General features: G+C 31.5%; 1 protein-coding gene across 5 annotated transcripts in view; it reads right to left on the reverse strand.

Annotated features, from left to right (window-relative positions):
- The window catches only part of Lrp1b (LDL receptor related protein 1B), a 1,779,935-nt gene that overhangs the window by 730,095 nt on the left and 1,030,293 nt on the right, over window positions 1-19,547 (reverse strand). For all 5 annotated transcript variants that reach the window (XM_078017329.1, XM_078017328.1, XM_078017330.1 and 2 more), the window contains exons 13-15: window positions 15,475-15,694; window positions 13,417-13,606; window positions 4,496-4,618 (exon numbers count right to left, since the gene is read on the reverse strand). In XM_078017329.1, the coding sequence (XP_077873455.1) occupies window positions 4,496-4,618; window positions 13,417-13,606; window positions 15,475-15,694 (533 nt within the window). The remainder of the gene's footprint in view (window positions 1-4,495; window positions 4,619-13,416; window positions 13,607-15,474; window positions 15,695-19,547) is intronic.

Below are 19,547 nucleotides of genomic sequence, written 5' to 3' on the forward strand. Positions count from 1 at the left end.
AGACAGGGGCAAGAAAACCACAGTGAAAACTCATCTATGGATTTGGGAAAAGAGACAGGGCCATTTCTAATAGAATACAACAAACACCCAAGCCAATATCTCCTGTATCTCCTCCGACCATGATATTTAAACATGTGTGAAATTTGTTAAAACATGAATGAAGGACAAACTTGATGAATTAGACAACATTTAACTATGAGATGAAGTAGCCAGGAAAAAACATAAGTGAACAATTAAAATACACTTTCAAATTAAGTTGATTATGTGGCTGTGAGGAGAAGCATTTGCCACTGTCTTAATGATACCCCCAATGCTGTGTATGAGTGCTTTATATGTGCTTACTAAAACTACAGGAGCAGCAGGCGCAGACATCATGTCTTCTCCACTTACTCTCTCTTAGGCTGACACACCAATGATTACAGGTTGAGTTAGGGGTCAGTGTAATTCCCAATAAGCCTCTCTATATTCTACTTTCGGTGCAGGAAAAAAAGCAAGTTTTGAACTTACAATGGAGAAGCGATGAATGGCTCTTTTTCCTGAAACATTTTGTTGCTGTTGTTCTTTGTAGTTATACATCATGACAGTAGAATCTATTTTGATATATTAACACAAACATGGACTATCTTATTCTGATTAGGATCAAAGTCTTGTGAATGTACACCATGTTGAGATTCATGGTGGTGTATCCAGACATGTACATAGGAAAGTTACTTCAATTTCATTCCACTGTCTTTCCTATTCCCAACTCCCATCCCTTCCTTTCATTCCCCTTTATCTAATCTACTGGACTTCTATGCTCCCCACCCCTGCCTTGTTGTGGATTAGCATCCAAATATCAAAAAGAGCATTCTCCTTTTGGTTTTTTGGGCTTGTCTTATTTCACTTAGCATGATAGTCTCCAGATCCATCCATTTACTGGAGAATGTCATAAAATCATTCTTCTTTATGGTTGAGTTGCATTGTGTGTATATATACCACAATTTCTTTATCCATTTGTCTGTTCGTAGGCATCTAGCTTGGCTCCATAGCTTGGGTATTGTGAATTGAGATGCTATAAAGATTGATGTGGCTACATCACTGCAGTATGCTGATTTTAACTCCTCTGGCTGTTAACCAAACTTTCACTATTTTTGAGCCACAAGAATGTATATGGAAATAGGCAATTTATATAGTTAAATTTATTGAGATAAAAAATTATCCTGGCAGAATTTTACTTCTTTTATGTTATATAATAGTAGCACTTTTAGTTTTGTCTTCTGCTTATCCCAATTGTGTGTGTGTGTGTGTGTGTGTGTGTGTGTGTGTGTAAGAGAGAGAGAGAGAGAGAGAGAGAGAAAGAAATACTGGGTGTTGAAAATGAACCCAGGGCCCTGTACATACTAGGCAGTTCTCTACCAGTGCACAGTTCATTTTTTTCTGTTTATCACAGTTGCTTATACCAACTCAGTGCATTTTTATAGTTACAATAATTTTCTATGAGTTTATGCATTTCCTCCCTTCTTTGGTAATATTATCCATCTATCAATATCTTTCCATATCTATTTATTCTTCTATCTATGCTTACTCTAAAGTGATTCATAAACTTTTAATGTAGCATAGAATAAAGGAAAGAAGGAAAAATAATTAAAAGGTCTGTGAACCATATAACCGAAATTGAGGAGCTGAAGAAAAAATTTCAAGGTTAGCATATTATCTAGATGTTAGTACCTCAACTTCCTACAATGACAAAGAACAAAAGTGAAAACCCAGGATCTCTGAGCTCATTCTCTTGATCATTTCACTGATACTATTATGAGGCAACTTTTACGTTTTTCAAGGTCAATAAGACTAGATTTAAAAATTCATTTAGAATAAACTTAAACATGTCATTGTATATTGAGTAAGCCTCTCAAATTTTAAGCAGGATGATAGATTTTTGTACTGCATAATGGAGTTCAAGGCCTGAACCAACATGAAGGAAGGTGCTTTCAGATATACTGCCCATCCTTGGCAAGAAGTCTAGGGCTGGAGCAAAAGTAGGATGAAATCAAGTGGAAATTCATAAAGGCTAACAGAGTGTGTGTGTGTGTGTGTGTGTGAGTGTGTGTGTGTATTTTCTTTTTGTTGGATGTCAAAGTCATCCACTGGGTTAGCAGAAAGTCCCATGTTATTCCAGAAAAGCAATTTTAAATGCATCCTTAGAGATTTTTTTTTAAACTATGAAATGAATATTTTAACCACAACTTTCCTCCCAAGGATTAAAATAAAGTTCAGCCTCGAAGGTACCTTGATAGACTTTAAGTTATCTAAAGACATGCTTAAGCCCTGTCTTTTGGTGAACAATTAGTCTTGACAGGTCCCTTTTCTTCTGATGATAAATAAACTACAAGAAAATATGAATTGAAAATCATCCTACAGAAAAAAAGGAAGACAAAAATTCACCTGGGGACTTAAGGAAAATATATCTTTGAGAATTATCTTCTACAGAAATCACATTGTAGGTAATTTTTAACATTCCTTTACCAAAGGAAATAAACTTATGCTGTTCATGGTTGCAAACACCTGTAATCTTAGCTACTTGGGATGTTGAACAGAAGGGTCTCAAGTTCTGATGCTAGCCTGGACAATAGATTGTCTCAAAGTAAAATCTAAAAAGGGTTGGGGAGATAGGCCAGTGTAAGACATCTTGAACAAGGTCCTGGGTTAAATTCCTAGCACAAGAGAGGGGGGGGGGGGAGAAAATTGTGAAAGAGATAAAACATATTTTTGTTTAGAAGTGTGAAATTCTACAAAAAAAATGAAGAACATTTCTAGAATTTTGAAGAGAAGATTCATACTGAAAAGAATTGCTATTCACACAGAAAGGTAAAGACATATTTGCTATACATAAGAACTAGACAATATATACCTTATACTCCTTAAAAAGTTACTTCAAGATATATTTCATCTATTCTACAAATTAATGAAAACTAATAAATAAACTACAGTGTACCGAAGATCAAAGAATTTAAAAATATACTTAAAGAAACTCTAATATAGGTCTAAAAGTATTGTAAAATATTATAAAATTAATTAATTGTTCAATGTCAAAATACATTTACAAAGAATCTTTTTGATTTTAATTAATATAATTGATCAGAAATCCTAAATTATACACCTAAATTATAACATAAGAACTATATTATACTTATATAGTGAAATAAAGGGGCAGAAAGAAAACTAGAGTCTTCATCTCAGAGTTGAAATTCCAATGACAGTAATAGAATTTAAACTTATAGTAATATTACAAATAGCTAAGGAGGATCTTACACAAATGGACCATGGACTATAAGGTAAAATACAGAAAAATATAAACAATAAAGGAATAGACAAATATCTATAACAATGAATCATAAATAGTACATTAAATATGAAAAGAAAATTAATGGCTTAAAATGTAGTCAATAAAAATCATGTTCACAAAGAATATTTAGTTACATGATAAGTAAAATAGAGAACAAAATAAATTATACTGTAGTGTTTGTTATTCAAAACTAATAGCATACAAGATAATTAAGAGTTCAGTCTCCATAATAAAGTAATTTGGGGTCTAAATACCCCAGGACCCTTAGGTTCTTTTGTGCCTTTAGAATGAACTGGAACATCACCTTTTACTGGGTCTCAAGTCCATTGGCATCTAATCTCCAGATTGTCAACTGCAGAACCTAAGATTATGTGAGCTGATTTCTCACAATAAAATCCTTCAAACTGTATGTGTGTGTGTATATACATATACAAATCCATCCATCCATCCTACTGGTTCTATTTCTCTGGAGAACTCTAACTAGCATACAATTCAAAATTAAATCATTCAGAAATTTTTATAGAGAGCTCAGTGCATGCATAATATTGTTGTTGTTATTGTTCTTAAGGGAGACAATTTGTGGTAGAAATAAGAAATTTCAAGAGTCACTTTGGAATAATAAGGTGCAATAAGTTGGAGAATGTCAGTAAAAGTTAACAAAAGTACCATTAATCCAGGACAATCATTTCAATTAATCATTTTACTACTTTGATAAAGTCTATAAATTCCTTATAAGTCTCTTTCTTTGCCTTCTTCCTTGTACTTCACCACCAAATAGAGATAGCTGAGCCCATTTAGTCATTTTAAGTCATTTTAAACCCATGTTCTACTAACTATCTCATCAACTATGTGATTTTAGTTGCAAGTGCTGATGATGAGGTTCTTTTACAATATCATTAAATATTTGCTTGTTTGGCATATACTTATTTAATTTTCTTTGTTAAACTTAATGCAACACTGACAGAATACTCTGCCAATCTCATCACTGTAATTAATTATCTGTTCATTAGAAATTGATTCATTTAATAATTCGTAGTCTGGAAAGAATAATATCTAAGAAATTTTCTGAATTTCTCCTCCAATTTGATTGTAATTCCTTTGGTTTCACCCGTTTCTTTCTAATCTTCAGAATGAGGCATATAAACAATACGTGTGACAAGAAAAGAAACTTACATGTGCAAGTTGTCCCATTTTCATCCAAAAGTTGATTATCGGCACAAGCACAGACTCGGCCTGCTGGAATGGCCAAGCAAAGTGTACTACAGCCCCCATTATTGACTCGGCACATATTGTCACCTACAATGGGAGAGAAGCAAATATATTAGAGAACATTGATTCCAATCAGTCAGCCAGTTTAAGCCCACATTCTTTTTAGTAGGTACACATAGGTATAGATATTTACATTTTGATATGCTCTATATATAATATATTCAATAATGTAGTCAAGACTCCTTCTGAATTGTAATAAAATTCAGAAACACTTTAAAATATGTATTTTTTTGGTAGAGAAGAAGAATTTCAGTGTTGATTGCAGAAGAAAGTGGTCTGTGGACAGTTAGATACAAGGAAAAAGAAAAAGAGGGCCAAATACATCTGTCTTTATTCAAGTCTGAGTTCTTAACTACTGGCTCTTGGAATTCAGCTTTGGGTCTCTCACAAACAGAAAGCAAACAAGGAACAAGGCTGAGATATTCCATTTTGTGCAAAGAGTATGCTTATATGACAGAGTGTTGAGGACTCAAAAGAGCACAGGGTATGTGCAGCTTGATGGCTATCAAGAGAATGTACAGTACAGAAGGGTGAATGTGTTGTCCCATAGGACCTAACATGCAGAGGCACTGAAGAGGCATAAAATGATCATAAATTAAATAGGCATGAGAGAAAATTATTCATGAATATACATGTGAAAGCACCTTTAGAGACTTTCAGAAAAAAAATAAGCAAATTTTTGAAGGGGTTGGAGATTATATTTCATAAAGCTGTAGGAAAGAGTAAATAAAATTAACGTATTTACCATTTTGATGTTATGTATTCCTACAGGTTGGAAAGGCAAGGAAGAAAGTGAACTGAGCCATACATTTGTCCAACTTTACAAAGAACTCTATAACACTAGCAATACAATTGGCAGTGTCAACAACATAGTGTCATCATTTACACTATGTTGCATTTTCAAGGTACAAATAAAAGGGTTTTGATTATATCAGAAGATCTTTTATAAATATTAAGAACAAAAGAGGGCTGGGGATGTGGCTCAAGCGGTAGTACGCTCGCCTGGCATGCTTGTGGCCCAGGTTCGATCCTCAGCACCACATACAAAAAAAAAAAAAATGTTGTGTCTGTCGATAACTAAAAAATAAATATTAAAATTCTCTCTCTCTCTCCATCTCTTAAAAAAAGAACAAAAGAGCTTTCAATTTCACAAGATCATAAATAAATAATAAAATAACTAAGATAAAATTGAGAGTTAAAGTGTAAGTGACAAAAATATGACTAAAATGATCGACAGGTTTATACTGAGGGCTTCACGGGTTGGATTGCTATTCAAAGAATAGTAAGCAAGGGAAAAAAAATACTCTCTAAAATGGTGCTGTATGCACCATTATTAATTAATTAATTAATTCCCATATATTATTATTTTGTGCCAACAGATCTGAATAAATGACTTAAAGCATATTATTGCTTCTTTTAATTATTCTGAGAATTTAATATGATATTTATAAAAAATTTTAAAAATAAACTTTGAAACAGAAGAAAATTTGAGAATTAGCTTCAGTTTTTAAACTTAGTAATTAAGCTTAGTTCAGTTTTTTTTTTTCAATATGGAATGCAGAAATGAATGTCTTATGTAGTCACTAGATAAGGTCATGTTTATCACGTGATCATGGGATAAAACTGCAGTACTCCACAGGTCATTCAGATGTACTGTCTTTGTTGTGCATATTGTATACATAATTAAATTAACTATTCAATAGTTTAGTAACACGTGGATTTTGGAAAATTACTATTAACTCAAAATATGTTACAAAATATATGAATAACAAAGGCACTAAAAATAAAAAATAATGACAATGACTATATTCTTTAAATAAATTGTGTGATTCATACTTACATTCTAATTAATGTGAGATTTAAGTATTTGAAAATAAATTATCATTTATTCAAACTTTGAAATATATTCCCATCCTGTGATTGCTACATATTGAATTACTGGCATTGGTATTTATGCTCTCATGATAGAAAACTAAAATCTAAATAAATTATAATAATTCCATATTTCTCATAAGAATGATTCAGATCCTTTTTATTTTACAGTGTTCCTCTACATTTTTAATTTATTATATGAACTTTTTTGACAGAGCTCATGTGATACACTTTTTTGAAGTTTTAGCAGCTTGCAAAATATTTCACATAAAATATCTCTAAAACATGATTCAGTGCCTATTTTTCAAATGTAGTGCAAATGATTGTACATATATATCAATGGAAAGAGATATTAATATATTGATAGTTACATTAATGAAAGTTCATAATGTATCAATCCCAGACACAGTTGTCTCACACATATATTTAATTCACTTCATTTTTTATAATCAAATATTAAGGTAGGCTTTATCTTATTTGTAAGTAATGAGAATATAAGGGTTGAATTGAATTTTCTAATGTCTAAAAATTAATAATACTCCTTATTAAAATTACTATTTATGTCTAGATAATAACTATTTTTACTATTCTTATTTCTAAACTATTAGTAAAAGGATTTTTACTCTAAAATTCACCTTCTTTAACTTATAAATAAACCAAGTTCAAAAGAATACAGAAAAAATAATATGCTAAAACAACAAAATGGAATTCTAGATAATTTACTTTGGAAACATATATTTCATTAAAAAATCAAATATGCAAGGAAAGCAAATGAAGACTACTTTCAAATTCTAGTTCAAGATAATGATCTTTCTGAGTCTTTTTTCCCAATCTTTTACCTTACAGAAGAAGAATTATTCTGTTTCACAAATAGTGCCTGACACAAAAGGTGCATTTAATATACATTAGTTGAGTAAGTAAATGAATAAATGACACCTTCAGTTGCTAAAACTTCAAAAAGGTCTACCACATGAGCTCTATCTTGAAAAAGTTCTTATAATAAATTCAAAAATGTAGAGGAATACTGTAAAATAAAAAAAAGATCTAAGTCAGCCTTATGAGAAATATGAAATTATTATAATAATAAAATAAAACTTTTCAGTTGAATGACAGAAACAATTACTTGCAGTGTGTATACAAGGTACAAGTGTGTGAATAGATATTAGTTTTAATAGGGTGAAGGAAATTCTCCCATTTTTACTTAAGTCTAGATATATACTGTTTGTGTGGACTTTGCTTTTCAGGAAAGAGTATATTTTATAGTGTATTATAACTTCAATAGAACAGTAATAAAGACACAAATGATATCCCAAAACATCACAAGCTTGGATTAACATCTCAATGTTTCTAGACCAAAGTAATTTAACTTCTGTTAATAAATTTCTTCTTTCTAGCAAGTGGTAGACTGCATAAACCAGCACAAAGCAATCCCACCATCTGTTTTCCCTTCATACCGATTTTCTTCAGAATAATGGAAAGAAGAAACCCTGTTTTCTTTATGCTTCCTGGACTCATTGATTTCTAAGAGTTTTATCATGAGTGAAATTAGAAGTCTCTGTACCTAACACATAACATGAAAACTCCAGGAGGAGTTTCCACTTAATGGTGGGATGTTCAAGTTTATAGTTTAGAAAAGAAATTAGACACCATGTTTACTCCAAGAATAAAAGACCAGCAAAGTGAAATCCTTAGATCAGGTGAATCCTGCATTTATTCTAGGATAATTCAGAATTCACTTTAAATGATGTTAATCTCAGGATAGAATAAAAGGTTTCTTATCTTTCCTTCTGTTCAGAATTAATTACATGCCATTGATATGTTTATTTTTGATTTGCTGTGTGTGTGTGTGTGTGTGTGTGTGTGTGTAATATTTTGCATTTAAAAAAATATGGTGTTAAAAGACAAATTTTGTGATGATGGTCTTATCACAAAAGCTAAATTGCACTTGACCTAAAAAAAAAAAAACAAAAAAAAAAAACCTGTAACACATTAAATAAAAATTGCTAAGTCTGTTAACTAGAATGTGGTTGAATCCTAAATTCTACACAGGCAGCCAAGGGCACTTTAAAATTAAAAAAAAAAATGTGAATACAAAATTTATCAATAATGTGACTACAATGACCAAGTAAAGCATATGTTCTTTTCCTTCCATTTAGAAGTAGAATAGAGGTAAAATTTGCATGAGTAAAATTGGCCACACAAATAATTCAGTGAAAAATATGCTCTGGACAGACAGATCTCAACTTTAATTGTAGTTTCATCCTGTTTTACTATTTCCTCGGGGCAAATGGCTATATCTGTCTGATCTCTGGGTTTCGCATATGTATAACAGAAATCATTAGTACCTTTCTTCAATATTTGTTGTGAGGTTTAGATAATAATGACTAGCCCACATCCTGGTAAATATGATGATTACAATTAATTAGTGGTTAACAGATGTCATCTGTCATGAAATAACCTATTATTATAAAATATATATGGAATATGGAATACTATTCTTCAGGTGGGGGGGTGGAATTATTTATTTTGTTTTGTTTTTGAAAAAGGCTGTTATTGTGTTGCTGAGACTGAACTTGAACCTATGACCCTACTGCCTTGGCCTATTGAGAAGCTGGTATTAGAAGCACCCATTACTACATGCAGTCATCAACTTTTCTTCAAATTTTACTTAATTTGGATTATTTCATTCTCTAAAGCACAGGAAAAATCAAGGTGTGTTTTTGAATTTAGAGAATAAAAGTTAAAGAATGTTATTTTTTTTTTTTTGCAATAAAAAGTGACAATTTATTGTTCCATAAGGAATCAGTCCATGCAAATCATCATACTTGTTTCAAGAGGAACAAAAAATACAATGAGGCAAAATGTGATTTGAAGTCATTGCCTAATTCAAACTCAATCCAGAGCAAGAATGTTATTTTTTAATGTTGCTATTTTTATATGGGGAATTTTAGAAGAGTGTTACAAAATATTAGTTTAGATATAAAATGTCAATAAAATTTTATAGATATTGAATTTAATGGAAATGAAATGAGAATTAAATTTTATCAGAAGAAATGACAGTATCACATGAGAAAAATATCTTGACATTAAATCCCTAACTAATGTTTTTGGAAACATTCTTAGAATTATCTTTCTGGTTTTTGTGGTTATATATATATATATATATATAAACACACACACACACACACATACATACATATCTACCTTCCTAAAATAATATGGTATATTGGAAAGTGATTGACAAGTATATTTCCTGATATGAGGGGGGGGTCTGATTAGCGGACTTAATTTGTTTATATGCCACATTTTTAGCATCTCTGAATATTTTCATGGTGTTCCAGGCAGTTTATATGTATACTATATTCACATAAGTATGTAAAAATACTGCTTATAAATATATTCTGTATACACCATAGGTTTTATGTGAAGTTATAGAACCTATATTCTCCAGGAGAGAGAAAAAGTTGTAAAAACAATAAAATAGATTTTATGGTTTAAATAAGTAATACTTCCCCAAAATTCCTGTGTTAATACTGGAAGTGAAATGATCAGATCATGAGAGTTTTAATCTAATCAGTCCATCCTAATTTGAATGGACTAAGTCTATAGACAGTATCTATAGACAGGTGAGGTATCTATAGACAGGTGGGGTATGGCTGAGAAAGTAGGTCTCTAGAGGCATGTTTTGGGGTTTTCATTATGTGGCTGGTGCCAACCTCCAGCCTCCCCCACTCTGTCTCCCACACTCATGTGTGATTCCGCCATGTTGTTCTGCCTTACCTCCAGCCCTCATCAATGGAGCTGGTTAACACTGGATTGAGCCTATGAAGTCAAAATAAATGTTTGTTTTTCTAAGTTATTTTTATCAGGAGTTATGGTTATAGATACCAAACACAGATTAACACATAGTTTAATGAGAAAGTATGTAAATAAAATAGTGTATTTCCAAATGTTTATTAATATCTTTGTTAATTATTATGTTGAAAAATGAAACAGAAAGAAAATTATAACACAGTAAGATAACTTATGGACATTTAAACATCTGTGTGTATTTTATCATATAATTATAGCACACTGATCCATATAGCAAAATACACAAAAAATTGGATCTTGAATAGATTTTCCAATTTCAATCTCTATTGAGAAAAGGTGCTAATTAGGCATCCTTTTCATATTGTATTGTCTGTTCAAAGGTCATTATTAAAGGATCTTGAGCTATGTCAATAAGACTGGGAAAAAAAACTGGGTAAAAAACAAACTAAGTGATAAGTTCACTTAATGAGAACTAATCAGCTTGGCTGAACACATATTCTCAATAAAATAGAATATAATAGTTTCTTAAATAAGTTGATAGTTTAGGAATCAGGGTTAAGTTTTCTTACATATTTATTTATTTAGCAGTAGTATGGATTGAACCTTGGGACACTATCACTGAACTACAACCTTAGCTTTACTTTCTCAAAAATCTCTTATTTTGATATGAGATCTAATAAATTTGCCAAGACTGGCCTTGAACTTCTCATCTTCCTGCCTCAGCTTTAGGAGTTACTGGGATTTGGGGTGTGCCACCTTGGCAGGCTGCTAAGTCTCTATTTTGATTTATTAATTAAAAGGCAGGAAAAAGCACTTTTAAAGACCACTGTCTATCCAAAGGATAGCACTGCACAGATGTATATTATGGTACCTTCCCAAATACCAGAATCATTCCTCTGTCATGTACTTTGTTGTATGATTCTGATATATTACTCACTGAATATTTAAAGTGCTTATTACATATAACTTCAGAAATAACAAGTTTTCATTAAATATAACAAATAATTTTTTAATTCTCACAGAAATTTTATGAATAAAGTTTTCATTGAATCTTTCCTGATGGAGACCAAGTTTTCAGAAAAAAAAAAAAAGTGCTAAGATCCAGATGTGAGATAAAGTTCATTTTGTAGTACATCAGGATGTTTTTCAATATGTTGCATACAACTGATGAACTCTCTAAAGCAACTAGACATTTAAAGCATATGTAGATTTAAAAAATGTTATGGAGGCCAAGCATGGTGGCATACTCCTACAATCCCAGCAGCTCAGGAGACTAAGGCAGGAGCATTCTGAGTTCAATGCCAGCCTTAGCAATGGTGAGGATCCAAGCAATTCAGTAAGTCCCTGTCTCTAAATAAAATAAATAAATAAATAAAAATAGGGCTAATGAATGTGGCCCAGTGGTTAAGTTTCCCCGAGTTCAATCCCCGGTATCTCCCCCTACCCTCCCCCAGCTCCCGGAAAAAAAAGTGTTATGGGGTTTGGCTAGAAGAATTCAGCAAAAACTTTCAAGAGGAACAATGTCTACCCAGGCATGGTAATACATGCCTCTAATCTCTGCTAGTTAGGAGGTAAAGGCAGGAGGATAGCAAGTTTAAGACCAACTGGAACAACATAGTGCGATCACATAACCAAAAGAAAAGAAACAATTTCTGAAGAGAAGGAAAATAGGAGAAAAAAAATATATATGTCTATTTAGCCAGGTGAGGTAGTAGTGATCCCAGTGGTTCAGGAGGTTCAAACCCAGCCTCAGCAAATTAGTGAGACGCTGTCTCTAATTAAAGTATAAGAAAGGGCTAGGGATGGTTAAGGACTCCTAGGTTCATTCCCATATAAATATATATACATATATATATATAAATTATGGAATCAATGGTTGTAAAGGCAGAAAAAAAATAATAATCCTTAAAACAAGATCCTACAGAAAATAAGAAGAGTTTTTCCTCTTCATTTTTGCCTCTAGTTTAGTATAGACAAAATATAATGGTGATGTGGGCAAAGACAGGGTAATTAGAATGTAACAGAAAATATTTCCCTTTGAGGTGCTAGCAATTGTCTCTATTTTTAGCTCTTGTCCACAGCAATAACCTATGCTATCCCAAATAATTCTATTTTTATTCCTTTTAAAGATAAATTTATCCTGTTTTAGCTACTGATATGTATCATGTTATTCACTGCTATTATTTTAAAACATTGTGCTTGTGTCTCAATAAAGCAATTTTAATACACTAAAAGAAAAGCCCTGGAATGAGATAGTTGACTTCAAGATAGCTACTTTAGCTAAAATATCTTCAAAAACTTGTTGGTAGATAACTTCCTATTGACAACATATGCACCAGAGAATTGAGGATATAATTCATTCATTCTAAATTTATTGAAATGTATCCTCATTAAATTTTTACAAGGATATTGCCATAAAAAGGAAAAGTGACTATTTAGAATCATAAAAAACTGCAACATAATTTACTAAGCTGTTTTCTTTGTTTAATATCTAAGCTATGAATCATGCTATTTGTGCTGGCATAACAAACATTAACAAGTCATGCAGATGAAACATTTAAAATTATCTGATTTTAATAAGAAATGAATATTGTCATAGTTATACAATCAAATCATCTAAAATAATGACATGTTCTTTAAATATATATAGAAACTAATCAGAAAAATATATTAAGCTAGTTACTTTTTTTAAATAACACTTATACAATGCAATTTATTTGTTTTTTCAATTTTTCAATTTTTCTCAAAGTGTGGAAGTTTTTCCTCAGTGCTCACAGTAACTACTCTTTAAAAACATGTTTTCTTTTCTTTCATTTTATATGCATACTTTATTTAACAAAGAGTATTCTTTAGGGAAATGACATGAAAAAGAAAATATTTAAGAAAACCTTGATCTTCGCTCAGGATCACCAAATTTACTAAGCCAGGCTATAAATAGAACAATAAAAAATATATTTTATACATTAACAAAAGTGAAGATTTGATTGGCAAAGGAGTGACACCTGGGTGGACACCTTTGATCATAAAACATTGGCAACACTTTCAAAATAAAAGCTTTTTACAATACTGTGAAGCATTATTATATATGAAACACAGAGAAGGGTTTTTTGTTGTTGTTTTTTAATCTGTTTTTTCAGTACCTTGTTGCTTTCGTGGATCATAAATCTGAAGCCCAAACAAAGGTGGTCTTTCATGCCTCAGCAATGTCACCTCACTTGTTATCAAATCTAGTTGAAAAATGGAACCATTCATATAATCAGTCCAGAACACGTAATTCCCATGATGTGACAATCCAAAGGGATGATTCAATTCTTTTCCACTGTATACAATCTGGAAAATGTAAACACATTGTGAAAAATTAGAAATGACCATTAGAAACATGACTTAATATTTAGAGAAAATGATGTTTAAGTAAGCATAACAGACAATGACCTAACTAATGTCTTAATTCCTGTTTTCTTCCAGTACATTGGAATAATGAATTTCATAACATGAGCATATTTTTCTTTTTTATATCATGCAATATGAAAGATACCATCTATATTATATCCATTTCAATTCTCTCGTAAATGGTACTTCAACAGTAAAGAATGCAACCAATGTGATTCTGAAGCCTGTATACTTGGAAAAATGAAAAATTATTCCCCATTTGATTCAAATGTATGATATGTTAAGATCATTGTATTGTCATGAGCAATTAATAAAAAAAGAATGCAAACATGAAAATGATTTTTCCTAATATTCATTCCAATCTCTTTTCCTTATTATATTATAGTATCATATTCTTCACTAGACATTGAACTAAATAATTAGTGTCATATATATTGCAATATTGCCCATCCAGTGGCCAAAGGGAGGAAAATGTAAAGGCAGTGGGAATGAAAGGGATTCCTTCTGAATTAATTGGTCCCAGGAAAATTGAACTAATCTAGGGGATGAAAGGAAAGAAGATTAAGACTTTAATTTTGAAGATAGAAAAGTTTACTGTTAGTACGTGGATAAGGCTTACTGGCATAATTTCAATTCTGATTATATTAATAAGTTCATTTACATTTGAACTATGTTTTGTTGATGTTTAAATAGAGAAATCATGTGATATATATTTAAGTCCATTTACACATGTAGAATTCTAGAAGACAAATAATACCTCCAACAATAATACTTTTACACCTTCTGTCATTTAAAAATAATATTGTTACAATATGAGAAAACATTTCTATTAACTTAATTTGGTAGAAAATTAGGGAAGTTACCTACCTTATTTATGATTAAAAAATTAATTTTTCCTCTTTTTAACTGAATTCTTCATGTCAAATTAACATACATTGCATAATTAAGATAGTTTCTTGATTTTTTTCTCACCTTACTGTATGCTAAAATATGCTTACCATAAAAGTGATCTGTATGTTGTATACATATTATCAAATTCAAAGAAATTGTAAATACTTAGTTAGCACCTGTTAAATACATTGCCTTTGGCTAAATGCCAACCAGTTTTATCTAACTTGGGGAAAATATTTGGAACTCTGAGAGTAAACCAATGACTGAAATAAGCTTAACCAATGAGTATTATTTATTTCTCAAACAAAATCTATAATCAGTAGAATTACCTAATTGTGCAGTTTTCTTTCCAAAAAGGAAAGAATGTAATGTCAAAAGAAGCATTTTGGTGATTTCTAACATGTGATCCTTCCATTATTTAAGTAATAGTTGAAGTTAGATCATGCTGTTGTATATGGTTAAGTAATTATAAGATGAAATATAAAGGTAATGTCTGGTCTCTCTAACAATCAACTGCATCGTCCTCAATTTTGTCCAAGAACCTAAAAATCATCTTTGCATACATTAAATTCCAGCTGCAAATATTGAACATATTTGTATAGAGTTGAGTTCCTTGGTCATATAAAATTCATCAATAATGTAGGAAAACTGCATTTTAAAACAGTTCTGATATCCTGAGAGCTTCTTTTAAAAATCCCACAAATCCTGGCATACCACAGTGAGCTGGGTCTGGTCTCCTGGAGGCAAGTGCCAGCTGCAATGCTTAATGCTCAGCCTCCTTTAGCCACCCCACAGAGACTATTGGCAGCTACCTCAGAGGGGTAAAAATAAACTTGAAAGTATTTTTAACACAACACAACAAGGCTCTGTGAAAGAAAAAAGCCTGTGGGTTAAAAACAGCAGCAGTTGTCTTTTACCTTCCTGTGAGTTCCATTCAAAAACACTTTTTCAATATGATCATAATAGGCATCACACCAGTATAATGTGTTAGTGTGAAAGTCCAGAGTTAAACCATTTGGCCACAGCATCTTTGAAGTCACAAAAATCTGCCGATTGAAGCCATCCATCCAAGCCTTTTCGATCCTTCCCACGCTGTCATCTATTTCATCTTCCTCCCAGTCTGTCCAATACATCCAACTAAGACATTAAAACAAGAGTGTGTACATGTTATTTCAACCAGCCACCATATAGAGAGACACTTCCTAGGATTTGGCAGTTCCAGAAAATCTATTACAGTCTGATATGTTCTATCTAAAATGCTTATCCTTCAAAGGGAGGGTGCAACTGTGGAGTTCTAAGGAAAGTAAAGATTTGTCTCATTGAACCAATCTATTCAGAATCATATGGAAAACCTACTTCCACCACTACTATGCTTATTGGCCTTTTGTCTTAATTAACTTGACAGTAAGTGTCAAATATCTGTTTTCTTTGATGTTGAGATCCAAGTCAGGGAAATAAGTTTTTGAAGCATTACTATTTTAAAATATTGTCTGCTTCACAAAAGATATAATCAATTATGTGATTAAAAACCAGATAGACTGACATGAGAACCCATGGCACTCAGTTAATGATCTACTCCAGACTTTATTTAATCTCAGGTGAATTATTATTTTTAAGACAGGCAGTTGGATTGCCTTTGTTCTAAAGGACACAGTCACACTGTGTTTGTTTGGTCAGGTCCAATTTGTCATCCTGATGCAAATTATCTACACTTTATTGCTGCTTATTATTACCCCAAAACCCACAAAAGATGATTTAGATGCACATAAGTTTAATAACAGCAGGTTGACTGACCTTGAGATTTTGAGCTTTTAATTCTACCTCAAACAAAAGCACCTGCCTTTAAAAACAAATCTTTTGTGTAAGCTGTAACAGTAGGAGAGTGGACCTTGAGCTAATGTTCCAATTCCCTCATGAATAAGGTTAAAACCTGCCACATGTGTTGTTTTGGGGTCATGTGAAAGTTCCTGCATAATTAATTAAAATGTAGGTTTTCATTCACTCACCTCATACACAACTTTATAAAGCTCCAAAGCTTTTCTAAGCTACTGACCCTAGAAATAACCTTATTAGATCTCCTGCTTCCCACATTTTGTGGTCCCTAAAGAATTTCTGAGGTAATTTGGGTAAAATCTCTACCCATGAATAAGAATCCTACTGTGCTCTAAATTGGCAGATTTGGGAAAACTGGGGTTGTAACAGACCATCCATTTAAGCTCTATTTAAATTCCTTTAACAGTTTACAATAATGTTGATAAGTCTTTTCAAACCAGACAAATTATATTGAGACTATAGAATTTACTGATCATATAAATAAATAGCAATATTTCTATCTTCTGTCCTGCATTTCCTTAATATGTTTTTACTATTGGAATGGCCTATGAACAAAGAAGAGAGACATCTATTTATACTAATTCTACCTTAGGTAAAACTACTTGATTTCAATTATATAAATCAACTATATAAAATGATAGATACTATTTTTCATCTCTATTCATATATAACTGAAATTATCTTATATACTGTTAATAGACACAGTTTTATCTTTGTCCCTTATTTATAACTTGTTAAAATTGCAATAATCTTTCTCTTTAGCTCTTCCTCTTGACCATGGCAAAACACATAACTCATTCCCATCTCCTCACCTATCTTTCTAACTGGATCCACACATAAATGTGTGCACATGTATATACATGTACATGTGAAGGGTAAGTCTGAGTACTTTAAAAATATTAGATATTGTTTTGCTGTTTGAAAAAAGTATTGTATTTGAACTTATCAATTTACTAAGATTGTTTTTATTTAAACAAAATGTAAAAAGAATAATTTTCTAAGTAAGCAATGCCCATCTGATAAAGGTTAACTATAAGTAGGTGATTATCTACTCATTTAATTATCTGCTTAAAATTTATATTAGAAAAGCTGTATAATTAATATCATATGATGATAATTCCTAAACACAAAATATGAATATAATCTATAACATAAACAGGAACTGACATTTTTGCATGTAGAACTCTGAGTATTCACCAAAAAAAATTTAGGTTAATTTGACATTCTGCTAATATAGCAAGAAAGATCCTACCACTATTTCCGATGCCTGTTCAAACACAAATTTTATGAAGTTTATTTTCATCCTTTATGATCGTAAGAATCAAAGCTCCTTCCTCTGTTTCTTAGTGATGCTTTTGGTTTCTTATAGTATTTCTTGAATCATACCTATATAATATTGAATAATATTGCATGTCTGATGATTCCAATTAAAATTAAAACAAGAGAAGGGGTTATTCTTTATTCAACAGTATAACCTGGAATGCCAAGCTTGGCTTTGCTAAGATTAATCATGTTCCAAATCTAATTGCATTATTGAATGATCAATGCTAGAAAATGTTTAAATCCTTAAAGGCTTCACTAGCATGGAAGTAAAATAAATGTTTCCCACTGAATATTTTGATTTGGTTTCTGACTTACTATAAAGCTACTAGCTAGAGAGGTATGATATTATTCATTGAGATAAGGATATAAAAGAATGCTTTTGGAAGGAAAATATGTACTCTGCTTTGGACATATTTCATTTTAGAGGCTATTTTGAGAAGTCAGACTGAGATGTTGGGACTCTGTTATTGATATAAATTATGAAATTAGAATAAAGAAATGAGATTATTTGTCGTTATCAGCTTGAGGAACAATTATAACATCATCTATTCTTCCTGAAGTTGTTAAGACCTGCCAATTCTATTTCTTCAGTGTCTCTTATTTCAATGTCCACTGTTCTGTTCTTATTACAAATGCTATCATTAAAAATGAACTCCTAATGGACATCCTTTTTCAAATCTATTGTGTTTCTGTCAAATTGGCAAAAATAATTTTTTCTTGAATCATGATTTTAAAATGTGGCTTTAATTTTTAAATTTTTCTAATATCACTTAAATAAAATCAAACTTCTTATCAAAACATTGAAAAATTCTGCATATTTATAGTTTCATCTTGTGATGCTTCTTCATATGCTCTCTGTTCTTTACTTATTTATTGTTACACTTTCTACTCTCCACTTTCCAGAAGATACCAGGTGATTCCTGAGTGTTAATAAGTCTGATTGTTTTGTAAACCATGGTATACTTAGCATAGAGCTATGAACCCTGCATATTGTTAGGGAAGAATGTTGTGTGTGTGTGTGGGGGGGTATGTGTGTTTAAATAAGCAAATATGTGCACATGTATCCTTTAACTTATGTGATTTTTGTTTGTGATATATGTGATTTTTGTTTCTGATGTCAGTGCATATCAGCACTATCCCAGCTGGGAAAAAAAAAGTGTTTGATGAAAGAGGTATAAAAGTAATTTTTTGTAACACACAGCCAAATGTAGAGTTCATTGGTAAGCAGACTGACAGGGATGCAGATGTTGTCTTTATGTAAAATATAAATTTATATCAAGATAATCAAGATTGCCCCCCAAAAGAATGAGCTATGTGGATGATGTCGGTTTCAAACACAAGTTGGATTTCTGCCTACTAGAGAGGTGTTTGAACATGGTTTCTGAATTGATAAGAAAGATGGAGCTTGTGGCTTGATTTTATAGCCTCAATATTTATGTCATCTCTTTGAGAACAATAAAGAATGTTTAACTCTATCAGAAAACAGTTTTCTCTAACACAATACTAAGAAGAAAGAGGTCATTTTAACACATTTTTTAAATTTCTTGTTTCAAGCAGCTTTAAACAATTTGGAATACACACTTTTCCTGAAACTAAGATTGCCTTGGTATAAGGTCAGACAAATGCTTTGGTTTAACAGTCCCAGAAGAGAAAAAATAATTATGAAGTTGACACATAAAATCATTGAAATTGCTTTATTTTAATTATGCCTTTATGAAAACATACAATGAGTTCATCCACAGCCTAGAAGAAGCATCTTGATTATGTCTGAACATATTCTCAACCCAAACAATTCTAAGAATTGCACTTCAATGATCTCTGTTTATAAGGGATT

The sequence above is a fragment of the Ictidomys tridecemlineatus genome, chromosome 7, assembly GCF_052094955.1.
Source record: "Ictidomys tridecemlineatus isolate mIctTri1 chromosome 7, mIctTri1.hap1, whole genome shotgun sequence".
NCBI lineage: Eukaryota > Metazoa > Chordata > Mammalia > Rodentia > Sciuridae > Ictidomys > Ictidomys tridecemlineatus.